Here is a 25,000-nt window from a genome sequence, read left to right as displayed (position 1 = left end):
ATTGAATGCCAATGACGTCAAAAAGCTCTGATTGTGTGTGTGTGTGTGTGTGTGTGTGTGTGTGTGTGTGTGTGTGTGTGCGTGTGCGTGTGTGTGTATAAACATGCAGATGTCTCTCTTTCCACAGTGTATCTCTGCACATATGGCCAATGGTGTGTGTGCTGCCAATGCTGGAATACACTCTAGAAATTATACAGTACAGTACGGCACATACATACGCGAGCGGTGACATCTGTGACTTATGGACTGGAGGGAGTGTTTGAAATTAAGCTGCGCTGAATGACTATGGCCCAGGAGAGAAGGACACACAGCGTGTTTGTCTATGTCTGGTGAGGGTGTGTGCCATGTGTGTGTGTGTGTGTGTTATACAGTATGTGTAAGTGTGACTTAGAAAGAGACAGAGAGAGAGTAAGAGAGAGAGAGAAAGAGGGAGAGAGACAGAGATCAGCCACCTACCTGCAGCCTGTAGAACCATTTGCATTCGGACCTTGGCTTGTTCTGAGGGAGTCTGCAGAGGAGAGAGAGAGAGAGAGGGAGAGAGAGAGAGAGATGATGATGAGACTAGTTGTCCCCATCATAAAACGACGATTGATTGTCACAAATAATTTAATTATGTTTCTGACATTGAACATTTGATCTAAATGAAAAATGCCTTCGTCTTTTAGGCATAAAAATCGCACATGACAACAAGTTATAACAAATAACTTCAATGTACAAATAAATGACTGACATAATAAAATTAATTCATAACATTAGACTTAAAAAACATAATTAGCCCTTTGCTAAGTCCCACCCCAACCCGTCCTTGTCCAATAGGCACGTTAGCAGTGAGGAGACAGGGCAAGCTGTCCTTCTCCTGCACAGAGATGCATGTTAAATGACGGGATTTATCCATATAAACAATCGATCATTTCAGTAGCAAGAGCATCAAAATAACTTCTAAATCTAGTCTACCTGCAGTAGGCTATGCACTGGACAAATTTGCATGACTATTATTTAAATAAACTAGAAATACGAGGAAATGACAGAGGGAGAAATCAACTTTAAACTACTACCCGGTCATTAGTATTATTGCCATCACCTGGGTGGGTCAGGCGTGTAACTTTCCCGATAGTTGTGTATATGTTCAACACAGCCATGCAAAATAACATTGACAGCTATGAGGTGGCGAAAGCTTGACCTGCACAGCAACAGTTGCTTCCAGTTTCCAGTGAGCCAACATGAACAATAGCAGCACCCTGACTCTGTTTGACCAGAATGGAACAGAGCTTTCATTAGTACCAGCGGTAACACCTGTGAAGGAAGTAGGGAAGTTCTTTCCAAAATGGCGTGTGTGCATAGAGCCCATTGAGGGGCCAAGCCACTTCAGATAAAGCCCAGGGAACACACACACAGAGCGGCCTCCAGGGAGCACAATTAACACCTTTTTTATGGTTTGCTAATGAATTACACACCCGTTTATAGGAGAGAGAGAGAGAGAGAGAGACTTGTTTAACATTTTCTTTGCAGGAGTGAAAAATAATGTAGTTTTCATCCAGTACCTCTCTTGTCATTGACCGACTTGTAAGCTGACATTTAAACCAAATGTAGTTTTACAGACATGTCATGGGATATTCATTGCTCTGCTTCAGCATCTGTTTACTACTGTAGGCTCGTATCCTCATCTTCCATGTTTATTTCTTTACGTTCTTTATTTCACAAGCGTCAGGAGCGTGCACATGTGCATGCGTGCGTGTGTGTGTGTGTGTGTGCGTGCGAGCGCATCCATCCTTCCACAGACCGTGCGATCCGACCCGCCACATGCCTCGCGGAGGACGTAAACAAATGCTAATGTCATTAGTGAGGAAATGTCATAATAAGCTGTGAGTTAAGATGATGGCGGCTCACACAGTGATGTGACTGGTTAAACACTGCTCCAGAGACCCCTGTGCACACAATGACACGCACAGTAGTTCTGTCCTAATCAGTGCACGCACGTGCACATGCACACACACAAACACACACACACACGCGCGTGTGCGTGCACACACACACACACACACACACACACACACACACACACACACCCCTCTAGTTGTGAGGTCCAAATGTGCCCACAAGTATAGTCGAATTTGAGAAATGCATTAAGATAATGTAGAGACAATTTTCTCACAACGTGTGGAGTTGTGAGCTCACCTCTTTGTTGTTGATGCAACTCTTTCACACAACCAAGTATAACTCAGACTTTAGTTAAGACAAAGAGAAACATTTAGCCAAAAAATAAAAATGATGGCGCTAAAATTGTCATCCATTTATGTCCTCACAAGTATAATAATACACGCGTGTGTGCGTGCATGCGCGTGTGGATGGGTGTTGAGGAGGACTTCAATTGTTCTTCCTCTCCTCTGGCATAATAGTGATTGGTAATTTCAGCTGTCTAGCGGTGCCAGTCAATGTGAATGTGATCCACTATGTCACCTGCTACAGGGTACACACACACACACACACACACACACACACACACACACACACACACACAAACGCAAACGCCTCCCCATGTTGCATTAAGTGTGCACCAGGCACACGCACACGAGGCTCCTTGATGTGTGCGTGCGTGCGCGTGTGCCGTCTATAAGACACAGCACCCCGACACACAACCGTCACATTAAAAGGGGTCATTATATTTTCCCCCGCTGCCACCGAAAAGTGACATTTTTACAAAGTGACAAGTTTACAGTTTGATAAATCAGATCTCCATTTCTCCTCCCGTTTCTTCTTTTAAGCTTGCTGCCGGAGGGCGGGTGGGTGGAGGTGACGAGGGAACGATTTGAGGACGAGCCGGGGGGAGCTGGGTGGTAGGGTGGGTGTCTGCGGGGTGGGGGGGTGGGGTGGGGTTTGGGGGGGAGTTTAGCTGTCTGTCAGGCGAGGAAGCACCCATCCCGGTCCTGTCGACACTAAATGATCTTCCCCAGCACCGGCACGCCATTCACACATCCCATCCCCATTAGCATTTCATTTCTCTCTAATCCTACACACGTCCGCCTGCTGCCGCGGCAACGAGCTGTAGCGCCGCCGCGGCTATGGTGGCGGCGACAAAAAAAAAAAAAAAAAACTCAGAGCAATCAGCGTTCCCCCCGCTTGCCTTTTATAGTGGCTCCGCGCTACGTCTCTCAGCCATCATTCTTCCTTGACAATTAAGACCCTCAAATCTAATAGCAGAGATATTGGAATTACAGACGAGACCCCTTCTGAGGGCATGTCGCGGTGGGAGGGGGGGGGGGATCTCCCAATACAGCTGTCAAAGCACAAGGATACCCCCCCCCCCCTCCTCCAAACACACACAGACAACCCCTGGTCTCACCACCCGACAAGCTAAGTGTTTCTGATAGGCACTCTCGCTCTCTCACACACACACACACACACACACACAATTGAATACAGCATGTCTGCACGTGTGTGTAGTGTGTGTGTGTGTGTGTGTGTGTGTGTGTGTGTGTGTGTGTGTGTGTGTGTGTGTGTGTGTGTGTGTGTGTGTGTGTGTGTGTGTGTGTGACTGTGTGTGTGTGTGTGTGTTCTAAGTATAAAATGCTCTGTGCCTGTGCCCCTCTCATCTCTCATCCCAACTCTCCAAAGACTTGTTACAGAAGCTTCTGTTTTCTCTCTCGTTCTTTCCTTGTTTTCTCCGCTTTCCTCCCGCTTTGTCTCGCGTCACATCGCTCACATTCCTTCCTTCCTTCTCTGTCTGTGTGTCCTTCCCTGCCTGGCATGTCAGGGATATAGTTATGGTGTTTTAGTTAGGGAAAAATACCCAGTTGAATGAGAAAGAGATATTATAAGGGTAGGTCCTAACCTAATGTGACCATATGCAAAAGTGAATGCTGGTATTCTTTGTAGTTTCATTTTGTTTAATGGTGGGGGAGATATCGTTTCTGTCAGGTGGAAACCTCATACATCCAAAACGGTTCAAACTCAGAAATAGCAAAGTAACTGATCGACACGCTTGAAACGTGGCACAAAGTAGATCTGGTACTTTTGATGCTCTTGTGTGACGCTGCAATTATGATAAAGTGGGGCATTCATTTAAGGTGCTGCTTGGCCTTCTCCACCCCCCCCCCCCCCCATTGTTTCTCTGTCACAACCTCCCGGACGTTGTTTTGTTTTTGTTTTTTTGCCGTTCTTTAGTTGGTTGAATCACTGTGTTTTGTTATGGCTTTCCTTTAGCTCCAGTTAGCTCAGAACATTAGCTTCTGTTGCCACTCTCGCTCCGTCCGTTCCTCTTGCAGACACGTTGCGCCGTTCAGACTATGGATTTATGGGTAAGTCTCCCATTGGCTTAGAGGCAGCCCGTCTTTAAAAAGTGTCCACTACGGTCGTCTTTACGGTCGTTACTAGAGGTACTAATCAAATGTAGTCCAGGCGCTTTTCAAGCACCTGGCAAAAAGGCCAAGCACGGAGATAAGAGGTTTCTGGCCGACAGCAACGATATGCTCTCAACTGAGCGTGTCCTCTCTGTTTCAGCAGTGAGTCACTGAACCCTTTGGAATAAGAGAGGAAATCCAGAGGGCAACGGCTCGTTGACAGACAACACTAAAACACGTTTAGCCGTCCTAAGTGGCCACTGTCCGCCTCATTAGACAAAAATAAACACGTGCCGTTAGGAAAATAAATACTACTTTACCCGCGCTTGGTAGAAACAATGCACAACGCCGAGCTAGAAGAGGGGGAAACTACGTCTATTCTTGTCCCACGTCCAGGTCCAAAAGGAACAGAAGACAAAGTACAGTTTCAGAGCCTCTTGACCCATTAAAACCTATCTGGGTCAAGTGTTGAATCATTTCACATTTTTCAATAAAAATCTTCCCTTCTAGGGATCCCTGGCACAAATAAAACAAAAAAAAAAAATCAGTTAGGGGTCTCTCCATGGCCAAATACATACAGTATCAATTTGGGGTGGGGTGGGGATCATTTGGACAAAAAGATTTGACGACGATTTAGATGGCATTTGTAGAATGAGCCTCATATACGGACACAGAGACAGGGATCAGGGTTCCTTACTTCTACCAACTCTACCAAGTAAAGTGTCAATGTCCACACAGCCAATTTAAATTAAAACATGTACAAATGTAACCATTAGGGGGCGTTCTAGAATTAACTACAGGCCGAACATGCCAGACAGTCTGATGCATTTTCAGAATTTGGAGAGTTGGTCAAAAGTTCAAAACCCAATGTTTTGACCAATATTTTGTAAAAAAAATAAATAAAATAAAAGATTATAAGAAATATATATATAATACAATAAAATCACACCCGTGTGAACTGAGTGGTGTAAGGTCTGTCTGACATAATGAAATCATGTCTGACGTAATGAAATCACACCCGGGTGTGATTTCATTACCTGGCTTTGTTTGTGCAGAAAAAATGAGCATGGTTGCTATGTTCACCCTGTTCACCCGGGTGTGATTTCATTACGTCATTACAACAGGGTGAACATAGCAACCATGCTCATTTTTTCTGCACAAAAAAGCCAGTTGTAGGAGTGGTTTACACCACTCAAAAATAAAAGAAATCTTCAAAAATAGCCAATTTTCCATCTGACTTGATTGATTGATTTATACTTTTTTTTACAACTGGCTTTGTTAGTTTATGTGTCTGTTCGTACCAAAAAATGAGCATGGTTGTTAGTTTACGTGTCTGTTCGTACCACAAAATGAGCATGGTTGCTATGGTCACCCAGTTCACACGGGTGTGATTTCATTACGTCAGACATTACGTCAGACCACAGCTGATCAGTCTATATAAGACCTTACACCACTCAGTTCACACGGGTGTGATTTTTTTTATACTATTAAGTATTTGGTATGACCCAGCCGGGGATCGATCAGTCTCAAGGGCGGACACTACCAAAAGTCCACTGAGCACGTGCACGTTCTAAAGGCAGGTGATAAACCTCTCATTGGACATGCAGCCAATCACGTCCCAGGGGGAGGAGCCATCCTGGCCAACAGGTCATCCAGCAAGGCTTCAGACTAGGGGCTCCATTTTCGTCACCGCTAAACCCCTTATCCTTAAACTTCTTTGCCTTTTTTTACTATTTTAAAAAACATTTTTGAATAGTTCAACTAGCCAATCTACATTGACACATTGTGAGCTTGTAGACTGGCCATTTTAACTATGCAAAATGTTTTGCAAAATAGTACAAAAAAAAAAAAAAAAGACAAAGAAGTTTAGGGATAAGGGGTTTAGCAGTGACGAAAATGGAGCCCTAGGGCTATTATTATACCTTTCACTCATTTCATATTTTTTACACAAAATTACAAATAATCCCAGAGAATGAGACTGTCATCAAAAGTCACTAGTGGTCTCTTTCAAACTTCAAACCCACGAGGGGAGGTGAATGCAAATTACCATCGGAAGGAGGTGTCATTTACTGCTACTGTTTTGTATTTGTTCGTGACATCTATTTTTCTGTTAATTTTGTATGCCATGTTGATGAATTGTATGCATAGGACCAAAATGGAAATGAGTCCCCAGGACTGTTTTTGTGTTATGCTTTTAGCCTTAATGTCTTACTGTACTAAAGTCCGGCAGCCGACCGGCAGTCTTCTTTTGTTGGTATATTTGGTATATAGTCTTTTTTATTGGCCTAAAATATTGTCTATATACATACATTGATCAATCCACTTGCTGACCGGCTGTTAGTATTGGGCAATCTTTAGGGGTTTGTGTGACCCCACCATTAACATCCTATGGCTGGCAAAAATGTCAAATTTTCCTTTTGCTTTAAGTAACATGTGACATGTCAAACTGGGGGTTTTTCATGATTCTGAATCCATTCCAAGCATTAGTTTTGCACAAAATACACTCCTTGGGCACTCCTTAAAAGCAGCCATAGCCACTTGCCCAAATGTGCACAAAATGTGCTGACCTCATCACATTTGTCATGATGTCTATGGCCTTTTTTAGCCCAAGGAGTGTATTTTGTGCAAAACTAAGCCATATGAACCATCTAGAACGCTTAGGTCATCTGGGGCTGGCCTACTAATTGTTCATCCCATAGTTGGAACAAAACATGGGAAAGCAGCATTTCACTATTATGCAATAATATTCCAGGTTACATTAGGAAATCCCAACCATTGCTGTTTTAAGTCTAATTTAAAAACATACTTAACATTGCCTATCCTAATGATGTTTAATAACAGCTAGGTCTTGCCTGGGCTTTTAATCAAAGGTGGGAGTATTTGTTCTAATTTATATGCCAATTATGTAATGTTATCTTACAGTATTTAATTGTGTCTATTGTAATTTTGTTTATTTTTGAAGTGCACTGTTGCACTCTGTATTTGTTTTTATTTCTGTAAAGCACTTTGGATTGCCTTGTGTATGAAAGGTGCTATATAAATAAAATTGCCTTGCCTAATGCTTGGAATGGATTCAGAATCATGAAAACCCCCTAGTTTGACATGTCACATGTTACTTAAAGCATTGTATCCAAGAATTGTGTCCAACCTATATGGTAGAGTGTTATAACTTTGATTTTGATTAATTTTGTGTCTATACTTCTATATAAAGAGAAGTATATAGACATTTAGATCATGTCAAGAGTCATGACTCACCCAGACACAGGATCTGACACGTATTTTACACAAAAAGTTAGAATATTGAGACAAGAGGTTTCTGCCCAACAGCGATGATATTCATCTCAAAGTCATCATCCGTTTCCATTTGCTTTCATTTGTTACTTTCCACTCAGCCTCCGTCCACACCCACATCTAACCCCCCCTCTTCACCACGCCGCCGCCGCCCGACCCTCCACCCACACCTCCGCCCACCCACGTATCCCATACCCAAAAGAGGATGCAGAGGGGTGGGGGGGACCAGAGCCCCCCTAGAAAATGCAATATTTCTGTTTTTAATATCGAGGTCTATAAGATCAGGGCAGAGATGGGTTCCATGGCAATATGTTTATTTATATTTTTATAGAGGGGAGAAAAAAAGGAAAAAAAAGAAAAACGATATATCCCTGCCTATCAGTGTGTGTGTGTGTGTGTGTGTGTGTGTGTGTGTGTGTGTGTGTGTGTGTGGCGCGGAGGGGGGTCTGCCTGGGCCCACCACTGTATCTCCGCACTCATCTTATATAAAAAATAATGTTGTGTATGGCTATACTTTTATATATAATGGCAATATGGGGGATCAGGGCTCTTTTACAATGTGCCATACTTCAGGCCGGCACTAACAGCATTTTATGGGCTGCCAGCAGTTCATCTTGGTGTCTGAGGCAGGCAGGAGCACTGCATAATAATGTCGTTTCCTGCCCCCAAATGCTATTTCACAGGCCGGGGCTCATTTCTCAAACTTCACCACTTTTACAATTTCCCCAAACTTTTATTTCCTTCATTATTACCAACAAGATTTCATTACGTATTTAGAATGTAAACAAGTCTGAGTAATGACACCCTGCCCCCCGTCTGCGTCTCTCCCCGGGAATCATTCCCGCTGATGGCTCGGCTTTGCTATCGCTAAAACGTGCACACACGTGCACACGTACACACACACACACACACACACACACACACACACACATGCGCGTACACACACACGCGCGCGCACACACACACACACGTGCGTACACACACACGTGTGTACACACACACAAACAATAGCCCACACACTATGTTTCACCCACAAGCAACCACAGACACACACAAGCACACACACACAAAAACTGCCCTGGCCAAGATAGAACCTAACAATATTAATTTACCACCCTACGTGTGTGTATGTGCATGTGCACACGTGCCGACACACGCGCGCACACACACACACACACACACACACACACGCTTTTATACTCAACTCACATAAATCATGTAGAAGAAAAATGAGCAAATGTGCGGGCTAACTCATCTTCTCCCCCATCCCGGAGAAAATGAAATTCACTGGAATACCTATCAAAACTGCAATCATCCAGAGATAATATCTTCTTTGGTCTATCTGCACTTTCCGATTTAATTTCCTCCGTGCCCTTGACATGCAGCGATACCATTAACCCATTCTGGGCGGGAACCCATTTTGGTGTTTTAAAGCATTATGTTATACTTTAGCTATTGAAAAATAGCAGATCTACAAGCTCATAGCGCGGCACCGAGTGCCGCGCTACGAGCTTGTAGGTCTGCTATTTTTGAAAAGTCGTGAAAATGTGGCGCAAATCTTTGAATATATATTTCAGAGCGAACATTTTGAACTAAAATATTGGCTTCTGGGGGGTCCCTGGAACTACATATTGAGATGGGTTCCGTGGCCCAATAGAGATCATTATGGGGGTCCATGACATAGAAACATGGGTTTTTCAGAAAAATGTTAGGATTTAGAAGCTTTTTTGTTTTTTTATCAACCTCAGTCCAAAATGGGTTAAGATGAAGCATATACAGTAAGGGAGTAGTTCTCACCATTTCTTGATATATGAGGCCTCCACGCTAAATGTAATATCATCATTTGAAAATTAATGCAATATTTCTTTTGTTTGGGGGGGGGGGGATTTTTTTATTTTTTTTGGGGGGAACCCACTCGAGGAGAAGGAGAGAGGGTGGAGGGGTAGAGAGGGAGCAACAAGATGGAGAGAGAGAGAGGGAGAGGGGGAGAGAGAGAGACTGCAGAGGGGGACAGTCAGTCCATTGCAAAACAATCGATTATCGGAATACCTGAAAATAGAAGCTTGCGACACATCGTGGGGTTTTTTTCCCTGAATTTTGCGCGAGCTGTGCAAAACAACATTAAACAGGGCATAAGTGGTTAGTTGAACTAATCAAGCCTGTTATCTCTCCTATGGTACCACATCAATACAGCATGGAATTATGAAAACAAATCTTGGCCAACGGCAACCATATATTTTAAGTTTTTGGGTTTGAAAGACAAAATCTCATCAAACGGTGGATGTCGAATAAATAATGGAGCTTGATATGAAAAGGTGGAAAACCACTGTTGGACAAACAACAACACGCGATATGGAAGGCTGTTGATTTCGTCGACTAAAACTAAGACGAAAAATGTTCGTGGACTGCATTTTTTCACTGAGGAAAACTAAATGGAAACTAAATTAAAACTAAGCTATGAAGACTAAAACTAAGACTAAATATATTGACAATTGCGTCAAAAAAATAAAAACTAAACTAAAATGTTAGGAAGGGACTAGTGGACAAGAGATCCAGTATAAGTCATTTTACACTAGCTTGCATGCTGAAAACCTTTTCAGCAGGTGTAAAAAAAAAAAAAACAGTCATTACGACAGCATCAAGGCACCGCCAAAACACATTTTAGTCGACAAAAATCCACTGCAGATTTAGTCGACTAAAATCTTATATTTAGTCGACTAGAACTAGACTAACACTAAAACATTCCAGGTGACTAAAATGTGACTAAAACTAAAAACTAAATGTGCTGCCAAAAACAACACTGATGGAAGGAAGGGAATGATGGTGGTGCTGCTGCTGGGGGGGGGGGGGGTAAAGCCCCCCCCCACCCTCCCGCCCACCGCCATCAGAATGACATGTAATTACGTACGGGCCGACCGCCAGTCAGAGGTCACTCAAACGACTCCATCATTTAGCCGCAGCGTCGGCCAGATGAGAGGAAACAGCCCCCACCAACCCCCCCCAACCGCAGCCCCGCCACATCAAATATGATGAAATCATTAGCGTAATAAGCGTGGAAATGTGTTTGCAGATTATCACTGAACCCCACACAGCCCGCCCACCCCCACTTCCTCCCTCGCTACAGTAACTAACACACACACACACACACACACACACACACACACACACACACACACACACACACACACACACACACACACACACACACACACACACACACACACACACACACACACACACACACACACACACACACACACACACACACACACACACACACACACTTTATCTGCCCTGATACTCCATCACTCTGAGCTGTTCTCACCTCTGCTATCTATCCTGCACCATCATATTAGGAGACAGACAGACAGACAGACAGACAGACAGACAGACAGACAGACAGACAGACTCTTAAGGTCCTTTCAGATGGGCAGCGATTAACACAATTATTGAGAGGCCTGCGTTTTTTGGGGTAAAGCGCTGAGAATTTGAGGGGCGACAACGCAAGCGTATTTTACGTGGAATTTTAGTGATGATTTTAGTGATGACCATTCACTTCCCTGCACCAAGATCTGTCCTGCCTTCGGACAACAACTGAACTCCTCTACCGCTGGCCCAAAATTAATGTTCTGAACACTTCCAGTCTGATAAGAGGAATAATAATAATAATCTATAGCCTATTCGGTTTCGGTCCAAATAGGCCGAAAATATAACGCCAAATAGTCAAAACACAGGGTTACCTACGTAACCTAGTGTTTTGTTGTGATGGCGTGATCAAAATGCGGCTACAAGCACGGCGTACACACACACACACGCGCCTGGCTGGCAAAACACGTTTCAACATATCAACCATGTTGTAGATTGATATACACAGCTGGCTCACTGCCAACATGTCACAGTCTTCTGCGGCTTGGAAATATTTCCAAACATCAGAGATATGGTTCAAATGTTTCAGAAGTCAGTCTGGAATTAACATATGCAATTAATGCATTCAAAAGTATTCGTTTTCGGCCAACTGTTTCCTACTGTATATTCGGTATTTAATATGTTTTAATATCCAATAGGATAAAGTGGTTAAAATGATTGTGATGCTAAGGACCCCCTGGATCCCCCTCCCTCTCCTAAGGACCCCTGGTGGTCCACATACACCACTTAGAGAACCAATGGTCTAGTGGTCTCTCTTCGCTAAATTCTTCGTGCGTGCGTGCGTGCGTGCGTGCGTGCGTGCGTGCGTGCGTGCGTGCGTGCGTGCGTGCGTGCGTGCGTGCGTGCGTGCGTGCGTGCGTGCGTGCGTGCGTGCGTGCGTGCGTGCGTTCGTTCGTGCGACCAGCCAGCCAGCCAGCCAGTCCACACCTGCCGGCAGCTGTCTGTCAGTAGGGCAACTAGCCTAGGAGCCTCGGTGAACTCTTCACCTTTCCAAGGGACACTCTAGAACATCAACACAACTCTCAACCCATCATCCCACGCACAGCCATCAATTACACTCTGTTTAGTTGTTATTTCATGATGATAATAATAGTAATAATAATAATAATAATATTAATAATAGTAGTCAAATAAGTACATTATGTTTGGTCTATGCTCCATCACGACACACTCTATGACCCCTCATAGAGTTCACAGTATGTTTCAATGTAGACTAAACAGCCCTCCCTGACCCCGGAGTGTCCCCAACGCCTGCTTTCCAACCAGACCGCAGCAAAACAAGGAGGTGCAGGGCAGGCCCACGGCCTGACGTCGAAATTTTAAAAAGGTCTTCTAAATCCTGACAGTTTTCTGAAATACCTGTTTCTGTATCAGTGGTGCTCAATATGGATCTTGTTTCCTGGGGGGCGGGTTCAAACATTTTCTCTTTGACGCAATTGGTCAGAGCTACTGTCAGTCAAAGGTCTCAAGCATTGAACGTCACTGTACCAAAGCCCGCCCATATTGCATACCGTGTCCCGATTGGCCACACCAGTTCTCTGGTGTAGGAAATGGGCGTACAATTGAGCCTCTCCAGGCTGATTCGGTCTGGTTTATTAGCCAGGCTAATCCCGGCGCCGATTGTGTTAATAGAGTAGAGTTGCCTGGCTGTCAGCCGCCTCCTTGTTCTTTTACGGTCTCGTTCGAAAGCAGGCGTCCCCAACACCACCTCTACTCTGACCCATTGTCTGTCTGTCTGTCTGTCTGTCTGTCTGTCTGTCTGTCTGTCTGTCTGTCTGTCTGTCTGTCTGTCTGTCTGCCTGTGTACCGTGTACCCCTCCCCCAGGCAGAGAGAGAGAGAGAAGCTGATTCTTCATGTATTGATTGATGTGCTGCTGCCTGTCTTCTGCTCTGCTCTAAACAGCTGTGCATCTGGACTGATTAGACACCATACAGTACTCTCTCTCTCATATACTCCCCTGAGGAAGGGCCTGCGCTTTGCATTGGACTGCAACTCCAAATCGTGTGTGTGTGTGTGTGTGTGTGTGTGTGTGTGTGTGTGTGTGTGTGTGTGTGTGTGTGTGTGTGTGTGTGTGTGTGCCCACGTGCATGCAGATGTGTGTGCCAAAGCCTGTGTCTGCGTGTGTGTGTGTGTAGTGTAGTGGAGCACTGGGAGCAATTATCCCCTTCTCTCTACATTCTTAGTGATCACATTGACTCAATCAGCCTAACTAAGAAAACAAAACAAATATGAACAATAAAACTAAACGCCTTACCACATAAGTCTTAATTACCCAACTCATTATTATCTCTCTCTCTCTCTCTCTCTCTCTCTCTCTCGCTCTCTCTCTCTCCCCCTCTCTCTCTCTCTCCCCCTCTCTCTCTCTCTCCCCCTCTCTCTCTCTCCCCCTCTCTCTCTCTCTCTCTCTCTCTCTCTCTCAGCATCCATCTCTTCATCGTGAAGAATGAAGCAGCAGAATAATTCGTACAAAGTCGATGTTCCAACAATAGCAAAAAAAGGGCAAAAGTATTATATTTTTGTTTGTTTGTTTGCAAGAAACCATCTCAACAGCTGGTGTGCTGAGACTTAAAATTAACATCAGCAAGTAAAGATTACAGGAAAATAAAATCACATTATTACCATTATAAAAACTAGTGTTATAATGAATTTCATTTTTATAGCGCTTTTCCAAGTGCTCAAAGCACTTTGCAATGGTTCATTCATTCATACATTTGGAGGTGAAGCGGCGAACAGTCAACGCCAGCGTCCTCACTTCCCACATTTGCACACCAATGGTGGCAAGCTCACACCGACCAACTCACTGGAGGCAATGTGGGGTTCAGTGTCTTGCCCAAGGACACTTCGACATGTGGACAGGAGGAGCCAGGATTCGAACCGCCGACCCAGGGATCATTGGACGACCTGCTCTACCTCCTGAGCCACAGCCGCAGTGTTATTTATTGAAAGAGTAATGGTTAATTTGTGCTACCATCGTAGGCCGGTCACGCGGCATAAAAATAGCCGATCTACAAGCCTCACAGCGGGTGGCGTTGTGAGTTGTAGACCCTCGATTTCAGGCGTGGGACACCGTCTTGCGGCGAAGCATAGATCAGTTCAGGATTATTTGAGCAATATGCAGCGAGAGAGAGGCCAACGTGATAGATATAAATGCCTGTTTAGAGTGAGAATTTAAAGCGGTGTTTGTGTGTGTATGTGTGTGTGTGTGTGTGTGTGTGTATATAATATTATTGTCTGTTGGGTGGAAAATTGTTACAATTCAGGATTCAAATTCAAAATGTTTGGAGCTTGCAGATCTGCTACTTTTGAGTGATGTTAATCTACGAAAAAAAGAAAAACGAAAAAATAAATAAATAAATATATTGAGATAGGAGGTTTCTGGCGGACAGCAACGATACTGTATATACATGTATAATAGTACCAGAGGCGACAATATTACCACCCCTCCAACTACCGTACCACCGCAGAGCCTCGTTATTTACGTTCCTCTGTCCCGAATCCTAATCACCGTCTTCCAACTCCGCGGGCCGCTTGACAACCAGCGGCGCAATCATCTCCCCATATGCATAAACACACCCATAAATTCAACACAGTCAACATTCCAATATACACATATTCAAATTCCACAAGACATATATATATATATATATATATATGCAGCCAAATGCATCTGTAAATATGCGCGTGCGTGTGTGTGTCCAATGGACGCATTTCTTTGCGCTCGAGTGTCGGTCCGTGCGTGTGTGCGTGTGTGTGTGTGTGTGTGTGTGTGTGTGTGTGTGTGTCGCCCTGAGCAGCAGCATTAAATGAAAACCTGCTATAATCTGTCCCTATAGGTCTACTTAGCGGCAAAAAATAAAAGAAAAAAAAACAACATGCCAGAAAACCCAGTCACCTGCAAACACAGGCTCCAAAAAACCCCTGCAAAGACGTTAGTAGCAACGATACTCCCACATACCACCTCCCTATAGAGAGCAGCGCTATGCGTAAGAAGCCTTCTGTATAAACGTCAATAAAATGATAATGTGACATCAGACATTAAACTCAAGGTGACTTGAGATGGGATTGTTGTAAAGAAACTGCGGTACTATAATGGAGTAGCCGTGAAAATGACATTGTTATGTATCTAGACATCATGTCTTTGCTGCTTACAGTACAGTATATACCCGTATATACCCCGCAAGGCAGTGCTTCTCAAACCTTTTCATGTCAAGGACGCCCGAATTGAAGGTATTTGGCCGCATTTGTACACTCTCAGAGTTACAAACCTGTAAGGGTCCATCTGTACACTATCAGAGTTAGAGACCTGTAAGGGTCCATTTGTACACTCTTTGAGTTACAGACCTGTAAGGGTCCATTTGTACACTCTTTGAGTTACAGACCTGTAAGGGTCCATTTGTACACTCTCAGAGTTACAGACCTGTAAGGGTCCATTTGTACACTCTCAGAGTTACAGCCCTGTAAGGGCCCATTTGTACACTCTCAGAGTTACAGACCTGTAAGGGTCCATTTGTACACTCTCAGAGTTACAGCCCTGTAAGGGCCCATTTGTACACTCTCAGAGTTACAGACCTGTAAGGGTCCATTTGTACACTCTCAGAGTTACAGCCCTGTAAGGGCCCATTTGTACACTCTCAGAGTTACAGCCCTGTAAGGGCCCATTTGTACACTCTCAGAGTTACAAACCTGTAAGGGTCCATCTGTACACTCTCAGAGTTACAGACCTGTAAGGGCCCATTTGTACACTCTCAGAGTTACAAACCTGTAAGGGTCCATCTGTACACTATCAGAGTTAGAGACCTGTAAGGGTCCATTTGTACACTCTTTGAGTTACAGACCTGTAAGGGTCCATTTGTACACTCTTTGAGTTACAGACCTGTAAGGGTCCATTTGTACACTCTCAGAGTTACAGACCTGTAAGGGTCCATTTGTACACTCTCAGAGTTACAGCCCTGTAAGGGCCCATTTGTACACTCTCAAGAGTGATTAAAAGTGGCGATATACAGTAATACAAATCTTTATATCATATCTTTTGTTTTAAGTCATGATGTACGATGAGAATAGCGCCCCTCACTTCACACAGGTGTGATTTTTAATATAGGAATCACTAAAAAGGGAATCGTTAAGGAACAGGAATCGTTAAAATCCTGAAGGATCCCAAACATAATGTTGGGGGCTGTTAAAACACCATTTCCAAAATGAACATATAGCATAATATGCTATATGTTCATTTTGGAAATGGTGTTTTAATATTATTTTGAGGGGCACTATAGCCCCTCCTATATTCAGCTATAGTGCAAGATTCTTGTCCTAACACAAACATTAAATGCCATTGACAATGGACAATTTTAATGAATGGAGAATTTACATATTTATGTGGACGAGCAAATCGGCTATTTTTGTCCTACATAAAGACTAAATTATTCCCATTGACAATGAATGGAGAATGATGTACGATGATGAGAGCGCCCCTCACTTCACACGGGTGTGATTTTATTTGTTTATGAGAATGTCAAAATATGAAATAGGTATACATTTATTTCCCCATCAGTTACATTTCCAACATTTCAAATGATCTGTTGCCCCTGTCTTTAACCCATTTTGGGCGGGAACCCCTTTTGGTGTTAGCATTATGTTATGCTTTAGCTATTGAAAAATAGCAGATCTGCAAGCGACTGACATAGAAACATAACTTTTTCAGAAAACTGTTAGAATCTGATCTCTGGTCAAAATGGGTTAAGTTGTGTGTTAACCTGGCGTCACCCCTCTCTTATGTAAATCACTTCAATATTTCCCTCATTTTGCATCTCATCTTTTTAACAGTACACACAGCAGGCCGCCTCCTGCAAGATGCCAATACATATATATAATTGATTAATGCTGTTTATGAGTGTAATCTGCCCTTGAATAATTCACACTAGCTTCTATATAGAGTACAACATTAATCACACCCCAACACTCCTCTCTACTGCACCCAGTCTACACCCCAACACCCCTCCCTACTGCATCCCCTCCACACCCCAACACTCCTCCCTACTGCATCCCCTCCACACCCCAACACTCCTCCCTACTGCATCCCCTCTACACCCCAACACTCCTCCCTACTGCATCCCCTCCACACCCCAACACTCCTCCCTACTGCATCCCCTCCACACCCCAACACTCCTCCCTACTGCATCCCCTCCACACCCCAACACTCCTCCCTACTGCACCCACTCTACACCCCAACACCCCTCCCTACTGCATCCCCTCTACACCCCAACACTCCTCCCTACTGCATCCCCTCCACACCCCAACACTCCTCCCTACTGCATCCCCTCCACACCCCAACACTCCTCCCTACTGCATCCCCTCTACACCCCAACACTCCTCCCTACTGCATCCCCTCCACACCCCAACACTCCTCCCTACTGCATCCCCTCTACACCCCAACACTCCTCCCTACTGCACCCACTCTACACCCCAACACCCCTCCCTACTGCATCCCCTCTACACCCCAACACTCCTCCCTACTGCATCCCCTCTACACCCCAACACTCCTCCCTACTGCATCCCCTCCACACCCCAACACTCCTCCCTACTGCATCCCCTCTACACCCCAACACTCCTCCCTACTGCATCCCCTCTACACCCCAACACTCCTCCCTACTGCATCCCCTCCACACCCAAACACTCCTCCCTACTGCATCCCCTCCACACCCCAACACTCCTCCCTACTGCATCCCCTCCACACCCCAACACTCCTCCCTACTGCATCCCCTCCACACCTAAACACTCCTCCCTACTGCATCCCCTCCACACCTAAACACTCCTCCCTACTGCATCCCCTCCACACCCCAACACTCCTCCCTACTGCATCCCCTCTACACCCCAACACTCCTCCCTACTGCATCCCCTCCACACCCCAACACTCCTCCCTACTGCATCCCCTCTACACCCCAACACCCCTCCCTACTGCATCCCCTCTACACCCCAACACTCCTCCCTACTGCATCCCCTCTACACCCCAACACTCCTCCCTACTGCATCCCCTCCACACCCCAACACTCCTCCCTACTGCATCCCCTCTACACCCCAACACTCCTCCCTACTGCATCCCCTATACACCCCAACACTCCTCCCTACTGCATCCCCTCCACACCCCAACACTCCTCCCTACTGCATCTCTTCTACACCCCAACACTCCTCCCTACTGCATCCCCTCCACACCCCAACACTCCTCCCTACTGCATCCCCTCCACACCCCAACTGCATCCCCTCCACACCCCAACACTCCTCCCTACTGCATCCCCTCCACACCTAAACACTCCTCCCTACTGCATCCCCTCCACACCCCAACACTCCTCCCTACTGCATCCCCTCCACACCCCAACACTCCTCCCTACTGCATCCCCTCCACACCCCAACACTCCTCCCTACTGCATCCCCTCCACACCTAAACACTCCTCCCTACTGCATCCCCTCCACACCTAAACACTCCTCCCTACTGCATCCCCTCTAGACCCCAACACTCCTCCCTACTGCATCCCCTCCACACCCAAACACTCCTCCCTACTGCATCCCCTCCACACCCAAACACTCCTCCCTACTGCATCCCCTCTACACCCCAACACTCCTCCCTACTGCATCCCCTCTACACCCCAACACTCCTCCCTACTGCATCCCCTCCACACCCCAACACTCCTCCCTACTGCATCCCCTCTACACCCCAACACTCCTCCCTACTGCATCCCCTATACACCCCAACACTCCTCCCTACTGCATCCCCTCCACACCCCAACACTCCTCCCTACTGCATCTCTTCTACACCCCAACACTCCTCCCTACTGCATCCCCTCCACACCCCAACACTCCTCCCTACTGCATCCCCTCCACACCCCAACTGCATCCCCTCCACACCCCAACACTCCTCCCTACTGCATCCCCTCCACACCTAAACACTCCTCCCACTGCATCCCCTCCACACCCCAACACTCCTCCCTACTGCATCCCCTCCACACCCCAACACTCCTCCCTACTGCATCCCCTCCACACCCCAACACTCCTCCCTACTGCATCCCCTCCACACCTAAACACTCCTCCCTACTGCATCCCCTCCACACCTAAACACTCCTCCCTACTGCATCCCCTCTAGACCCCAACACTCCTCCCTACTGCATCCCCTCCACACCCAAACACTCCTCCCTACTGCATCCCCTCCACACCCAAACACTCCTCCCTACTGCATCCCCTCTACACCCCAACACTCCTCCCTACTGCATCCCCTCCACACCTAAACACTCCTCCCTACTGCATCCCCTCCACACCTAAACACTCCTCCCTACTGCATCCCCTCCACACCCCAACACTCCTCCCTACTGCATCCCCTCTACACCCCAACACTCCTCCCTACTGCATCCCCTCCACACCCCAACACTCCTCCCTACTGCATCCCCTCCACACCTAAACACTCCTCCCTACTGCATCCCCTCCACACCCCAACACTCCTCCCTACTGCATCCCCTCTACACCCCAACACTCCTCCCTACTGCATCCCCTCCACACCTAAACACTCCTCCCTACTGCATCCCCTCTACACCCCAACACTCCTCCCTACTGCATCCCCTCCACACCCCAACACTCCTCCCTACTGCATCCCCTCCACACCTAAACACTCCTCCCTACTGCATCCCCTCTACACCCCAACACTCCTCCCTACTGCATCCACTCCACACCCCAACACTCCTCCCTACTGCATCCCCTCCACACCTAAACACTCCTCCCTACTGCATCCCCTCCACACCCCAACACTCCTCCCTACTGCATCCCCTCCACACCCCAACACTCCTCCCTACTGCATCCCCTACACACCCCAACACTCCTCCCTACTGCATCCCCTCCACACCTAAACACTCCTCCCTACTGCATCCCCTCCACACCTAAACACTCCTCCCTACTGCATCCCCGCCACACCTAAACACTCCTCCCTACTGCATCCCCTCCACACCCCAACACTCCTCCCTACTGCATCCCCTCCACACCTAAACACTCCTCCCTACTGCATCCCCTCCACACCTAAACACTCCTCCCTACTGCATCCCCTCCAAACCCCAACACTCCTCCCTACTGCATCCCCTCCACACCCCAACACTCCTCCCTACTGCATCCCCTCCACACCTAAACACTCCTCCCTACTGCATCCCCTCCACACCTAAACACTCCTCCCTACTGCATCCCCTCTACACCTAAACACTCCTCCCTACTGCATCCCCTCCACAACCCAACACTCCTCCCTACTGCATCCCCTCCACACCCCAACACTCCTCCCTACTGCATCCCCTCCACACCCCAACACTCCTCCCTACTGCATCCCCTCTACACCCCAACACTCCTCCCTACTGCATCCTCTCCACACCCCAACACTCCTCCCTACTGCATCCCCTCCACACCCCAACACTCCTCCCTACTGCATCCCCTCCACACCCCAACACTCCTCCCTACTGCATCCTCTCCACACCCCAACACTCCTCCCTACTGCATCCCCTCCACACCCCAACACTCCTCCCTACTGCATCACCTCTACACCCCAACACTCCTCCCTACTGCATCCCCTCCACACCCCAACACTCCTCCCTACTGCATCCCCTCTACACCTAAACACTCCTCCCTACTGCATCCCCTCCACACCCCAACACTCCTCCCTACTGCATCCCCTCCACACCCCAACACTCCTCCCTACTGCATCCCCTCCACACCCCAACACTCCTCCCTACTGCATCCCCTCCACACCCCAACACTCCTCCCTACTGCATCCCCTCCACACCCCAACACTCCTCCCTACTGCCTCCCCTCCACACCTAAACACTCCTCCCTACTGCATCCCCTCCACACCTAAACACTCCTCCCTACTGCATCCCCTCCACACCTAAACACTCCTCCCTACTGCATCCCCTCTACACCTAAACACTCCTCCCTACTGCATCCCCTCCACACCTAAACACTCCTCCCTACTGCATCCGCTCCACACCTAAACACTCCTCCCTACTGCATCCCCTCCACACCCCAACACTCCTCCCTACTGCATCCCCTCCACACCCCAACACTCCTCCCTACTGCATCCCCTCCACACCTAAACACTATTCATATATTGTCTCTGTCGGGTGGAAACCTTGTGTCCAAAACTCGTTTTGCTAATGCCAAAAACAAAAAAAACACAAACGTTAACCACAATTATTCGTATGACAAATTAATGGTCAACTAAAACTTTCATGATCCTGAACACAGCCTTATAGCTGGGAGTTGAATATTTCCTTTTCTTTTCCCTCCCTCCTATATCTCGGGGTCAGTCATTTGCGTGGCATATGCAGGGTCACGCTGCGTTGGCGTGCGGGGGTCATCGGCGGCGGGCGCTGATGGGAGCGGGGAACGCCGTTAGTATGCAGGGAGGGGGGCGAGGGAGAGGGGGGGGTGGGAGAGGGAGAGGAGGGGGAATGTGACATCCAGAGAGAGCCGGGACCCTCGCTGACCCCTCTCTATAATTCATCCCCTGGAATACGGGGCGGGGGGGGATGGGGCGCGGCCCGCGCGGGGGGGAACCTGGGTTCCTTCCTATAGCCACCCAAAAAGAGCAGAGAAGAACCCTCTCTGTCCCTCTGACCCTGTATTAAAGTATGAGAGGAGCAGGAGAAACCCCGGGAAATGTTGGACATTAAACTTTTAAGGCTTCGTCCCACAGGAGAAGCTCTCCAGAGAGAGAGATGGAGAGAGAGAGAGAGAGAGAGAGAGAGAGAGAGAGGGAGGGAGAGAAAGACAGATGGATGGATAGGTGGGGATGAAAGCAACCCCATGAGACAGACAGAGAGATCTCTGTCGGTGTGTCACAAAGTTAGAAGAAAACTTCCTGTTATTCTAAAACATATCTAAATCAGATTGTCTTGTGCGCGTGCGTGTGTGTGTGTGTGTGTGTGTGTGTGTGTGTGCACACACATACAGTAAATTAAATTGTACCCAAAGGGAACAATAGTACTGTCTGTCTATCTGTCTGTCTGTCTGTATCTCTCTCTCTCTGGTCGTCTGCTGCAGGTATGCATCTCCATCCTGTAGATTTCATTTGAAATGCAGATATCAAAGACGCTGTGAATACAGAGGGGTGCGTGCGTGCGTGCGTGCGTGCGTGCGTGCGTGCGTGCGTGCGTGCGTGCGTGCGTGCGTGCGTGCGTGCGTGCGTGCGTGCGTGCGTGCGTGCGTGCGTGCGTGCGTGCGTGCGTGACTCACCAGATGTTCTAATCCCATGGCTTTGATGTTCACGGCGTGTTCCCTGCAACACAACAACACATTTCCCTGGTTGTAAATAAAGCACTCAAACACTAAATGTCACTTCATAATAAGAGCATTCTGAACCACTTCACAATAAGAGCATTATAAACCACTTACGCCGGAGTTTATAGTTCACTTCATAATAACAACATGTTTAACCATGTAAGCCTGAGTTTACCAGCTCAGTGGCCTCGTGGTTAGTTAGACAGGTAGGTTCCATCCCCGGTCGGGGCATACCAAAGACTCAGTGCCTCCCTGCATGTTTGTCACTCAGCATCAAGAGTTAGATTGGGGGTAAGTCTCTGCGACATACTAGCATTAGTCCAAGGGGTGTACTTGTACATCATCTCCAGGGGGTGTACTTGTACATCAAGCTGCGTCACGCTACAGAAACAGGAGATAGGCTCCTGTCCTATGGGCCTCATGGCTCTGCAAGACTTGCTTACTTGAGCCTGAGTTTATACTTCACCATAGGGCGGATTCATGCAGCAAAAATAGCCTAATCTGCTATTGGCTAATTTGTAATGTTTTTTATTGAAAGATTTTCGACTAAAAGTGTTTGCCTTTAATGCCCAAAACAGGGAGTCCAGTATGAAAGTGGTTCAACATACAAACACACTGGTCGACCTATATTCAGTTTGAGCTGCACCCAGCGTATGGCTGCTCAGATGGTCAGGGGGTTGTTGAGGCGGCCAGGAGGCCAACCTTCTGCTCAACTGACCACCTCTTTACTCACTCAGCTTTGGACGCCCAACACGTCCACTATTGCATCGGGGCTCTAATCACCCTGAAAGGGCTTTATTTCTCAATAATGACCCGCTCCCCATTGGTTATCCCCTTATTGTAGAAATGAATAAATTGACAAAAGTAACAAAAGTTGACAAAAGTATTTCATTGCTTACGGTAATTAATGTATTCCATTACTGTACACCAGGTGTAATCAATATTCAGTTCCTACATTGTCTATTTCTCACTTCAGATGTTTCTGTAGATTACATTTTGTGTTTATTTACATGGCTTCCATGTTGGATAGGGAACAATATCAAGCTATGCACATTGCTATGAGCCAGGTGCTCCCAAGGGGCCAGTGAGGCTTTCCAACGTTGAAGCTCTGGGCCCTAGCGGTAAGAGAAGGGACTGCAGGCGGACCCGTGGAAGTATGACGAGGAAACCCCGTGCACCTGGGCTTTAACATCGAGCGCGTTTGCACTTCGACTAGACGGTTCTTCCGGGTGCTTCAAAACGCCACTGAGCAACTTCCACTGACATGAATAGCGCGGGGGGGGGGGGGGGGGGGGGGGGAGGCAGGAGCTTCGCGCCAGATCAGCCTCTATACTCTATGGGTTCTCCGAGTCTGTGATTAGACAGTGGTCTGTTATTGAGTTCAGCAACATTATTCAAAAACAACAGACCAATGAATTCAGTGATTGACCAATCAGAATCAAGCATTCAACCAAGCCGTGTAATCATACACTATAACCAGTGGTTAAAAGTACTACATTTATAAATAATACAAATAAATGTACTACAAATACTTGATACTAAAAGTATCAATAGTGAAATGTAGAAATACTCTGTAACAAGTAAAAGTATCAATACTGAAATGTAAAAAGTAAAAGTCCAGCATTGCTATCTACATATATTTAAAGTACCAAAAGTAAAAGCAGTCATAATGCAGAATGTCCACTTTCACAAGTTATCATAAAGCTAAAATGTATGAAAAAATACAACACACAACACGTCGCATCACGGTGTGTTGTGAGCTTGCAGATCGTCCATCTTCTAAGTGGTTAATTGCGACCGCAGGTCTATGGAATCTTGCATTCCATAGACATGTCACACCAGGCAAGCCCCCAGGTCATCATGACATCACATGACGCCATCACGCCTCCATATATGGTCACGCCTCGTGACATCACGCCTCCATCTCCATATATGGAGCTGACCTGTTCTGACATTCCATATGTTGATCCTTCCACACCCGTCCTTCCTCTTCGATGTCTCCCTTTTGACTGATACCTGTCCATTCAAACTCTAGACGGGCCTGTCCCAAATTTATTAGTGCAGCCGTGCCCGGCAGCCGGCGAAAAATAGAGTTCTCAACAGGCCCGAAACTTAAGGCCCGGCCCTACCTGGGCCCTCATCAAACCCTGTACACACAAGACACTGCCCCCGCTGCCATCTCCATGTACTGTATGGAGCTATTCCATATGTTGATCTGCACCCCCCATGCCAAAGCGCCAGCGCTCGCCCAGCAGTCTGCCGTCACCCAGGCGGATGCGTGCACGTGACCTCACCCTTTAGGGCAAGGCCGCTTCTCGCCCTCAGGGTGTCTTACTGGTGTATGTTTTGTAAGTTTTCAAACAATTGTAGTGGAGTAAAACTGCAATGTTTGCCTCTGAGATGTAGTGGAGTAGAAGTCAAAACTGTCAGTACGGACAATTGGAAATACTCTAGTAAAGTAAAAGAACCTCAAAATTGTACTTAAGTACAGTACTTGAGTAAATGTACGTCACACGGCAGTGGTGGGAGGTGGTCACCCTACTCGTCCAGTGAGACATCTAGACTCTGGTGTCGGGTAGGACACCTACTGGTTGATAAGTAGTACTGCATGAAGCTCATGAGCACTCTAGGCTAAGCAGGGATTGTATTG

At 46.9% G+C, this 25,000-nt stretch overlaps 1 protein-coding gene across 2 annotated transcripts in view; it reads right to left on the bottom strand.

The window, feature by feature from the left end:
* The window catches only part of rsrc1 (arginine/serine-rich coiled-coil 1), a 215,671-nt gene that overhangs the window by 121,415 nt on the left and 69,256 nt on the right, over window positions 1-25,000 (bottom strand). For both annotated transcript variants that reach the window (XM_079514853.1, XM_079514852.1), the window contains exons 5-6: window positions 22,306-22,348; window positions 457-508 (exon numbers count right to left, since the gene is read on the bottom strand). In XM_079514853.1, coding sequence (XP_079370979.1) covers window positions 457-508; window positions 22,306-22,348 — 95 coding nt within the window. The remainder of the gene's footprint in view (window positions 1-456; window positions 509-22,305; window positions 22,349-25,000) is intronic.

The sequence above is a fragment of the Electrona antarctica genome (genome assembly GCF_951216825.1).
Source record: "Electrona antarctica genome assembly, chromosome: 11".
Classification (NCBI taxonomy): domain Eukaryota; kingdom Metazoa; phylum Chordata; class Actinopteri; order Myctophiformes; family Myctophidae; genus Electrona; species Electrona antarctica.
The sequence above is the reverse complement of the archived record's forward strand: the minus strand, read 5'-3'. Positions and strand labels throughout refer to the sequence as shown.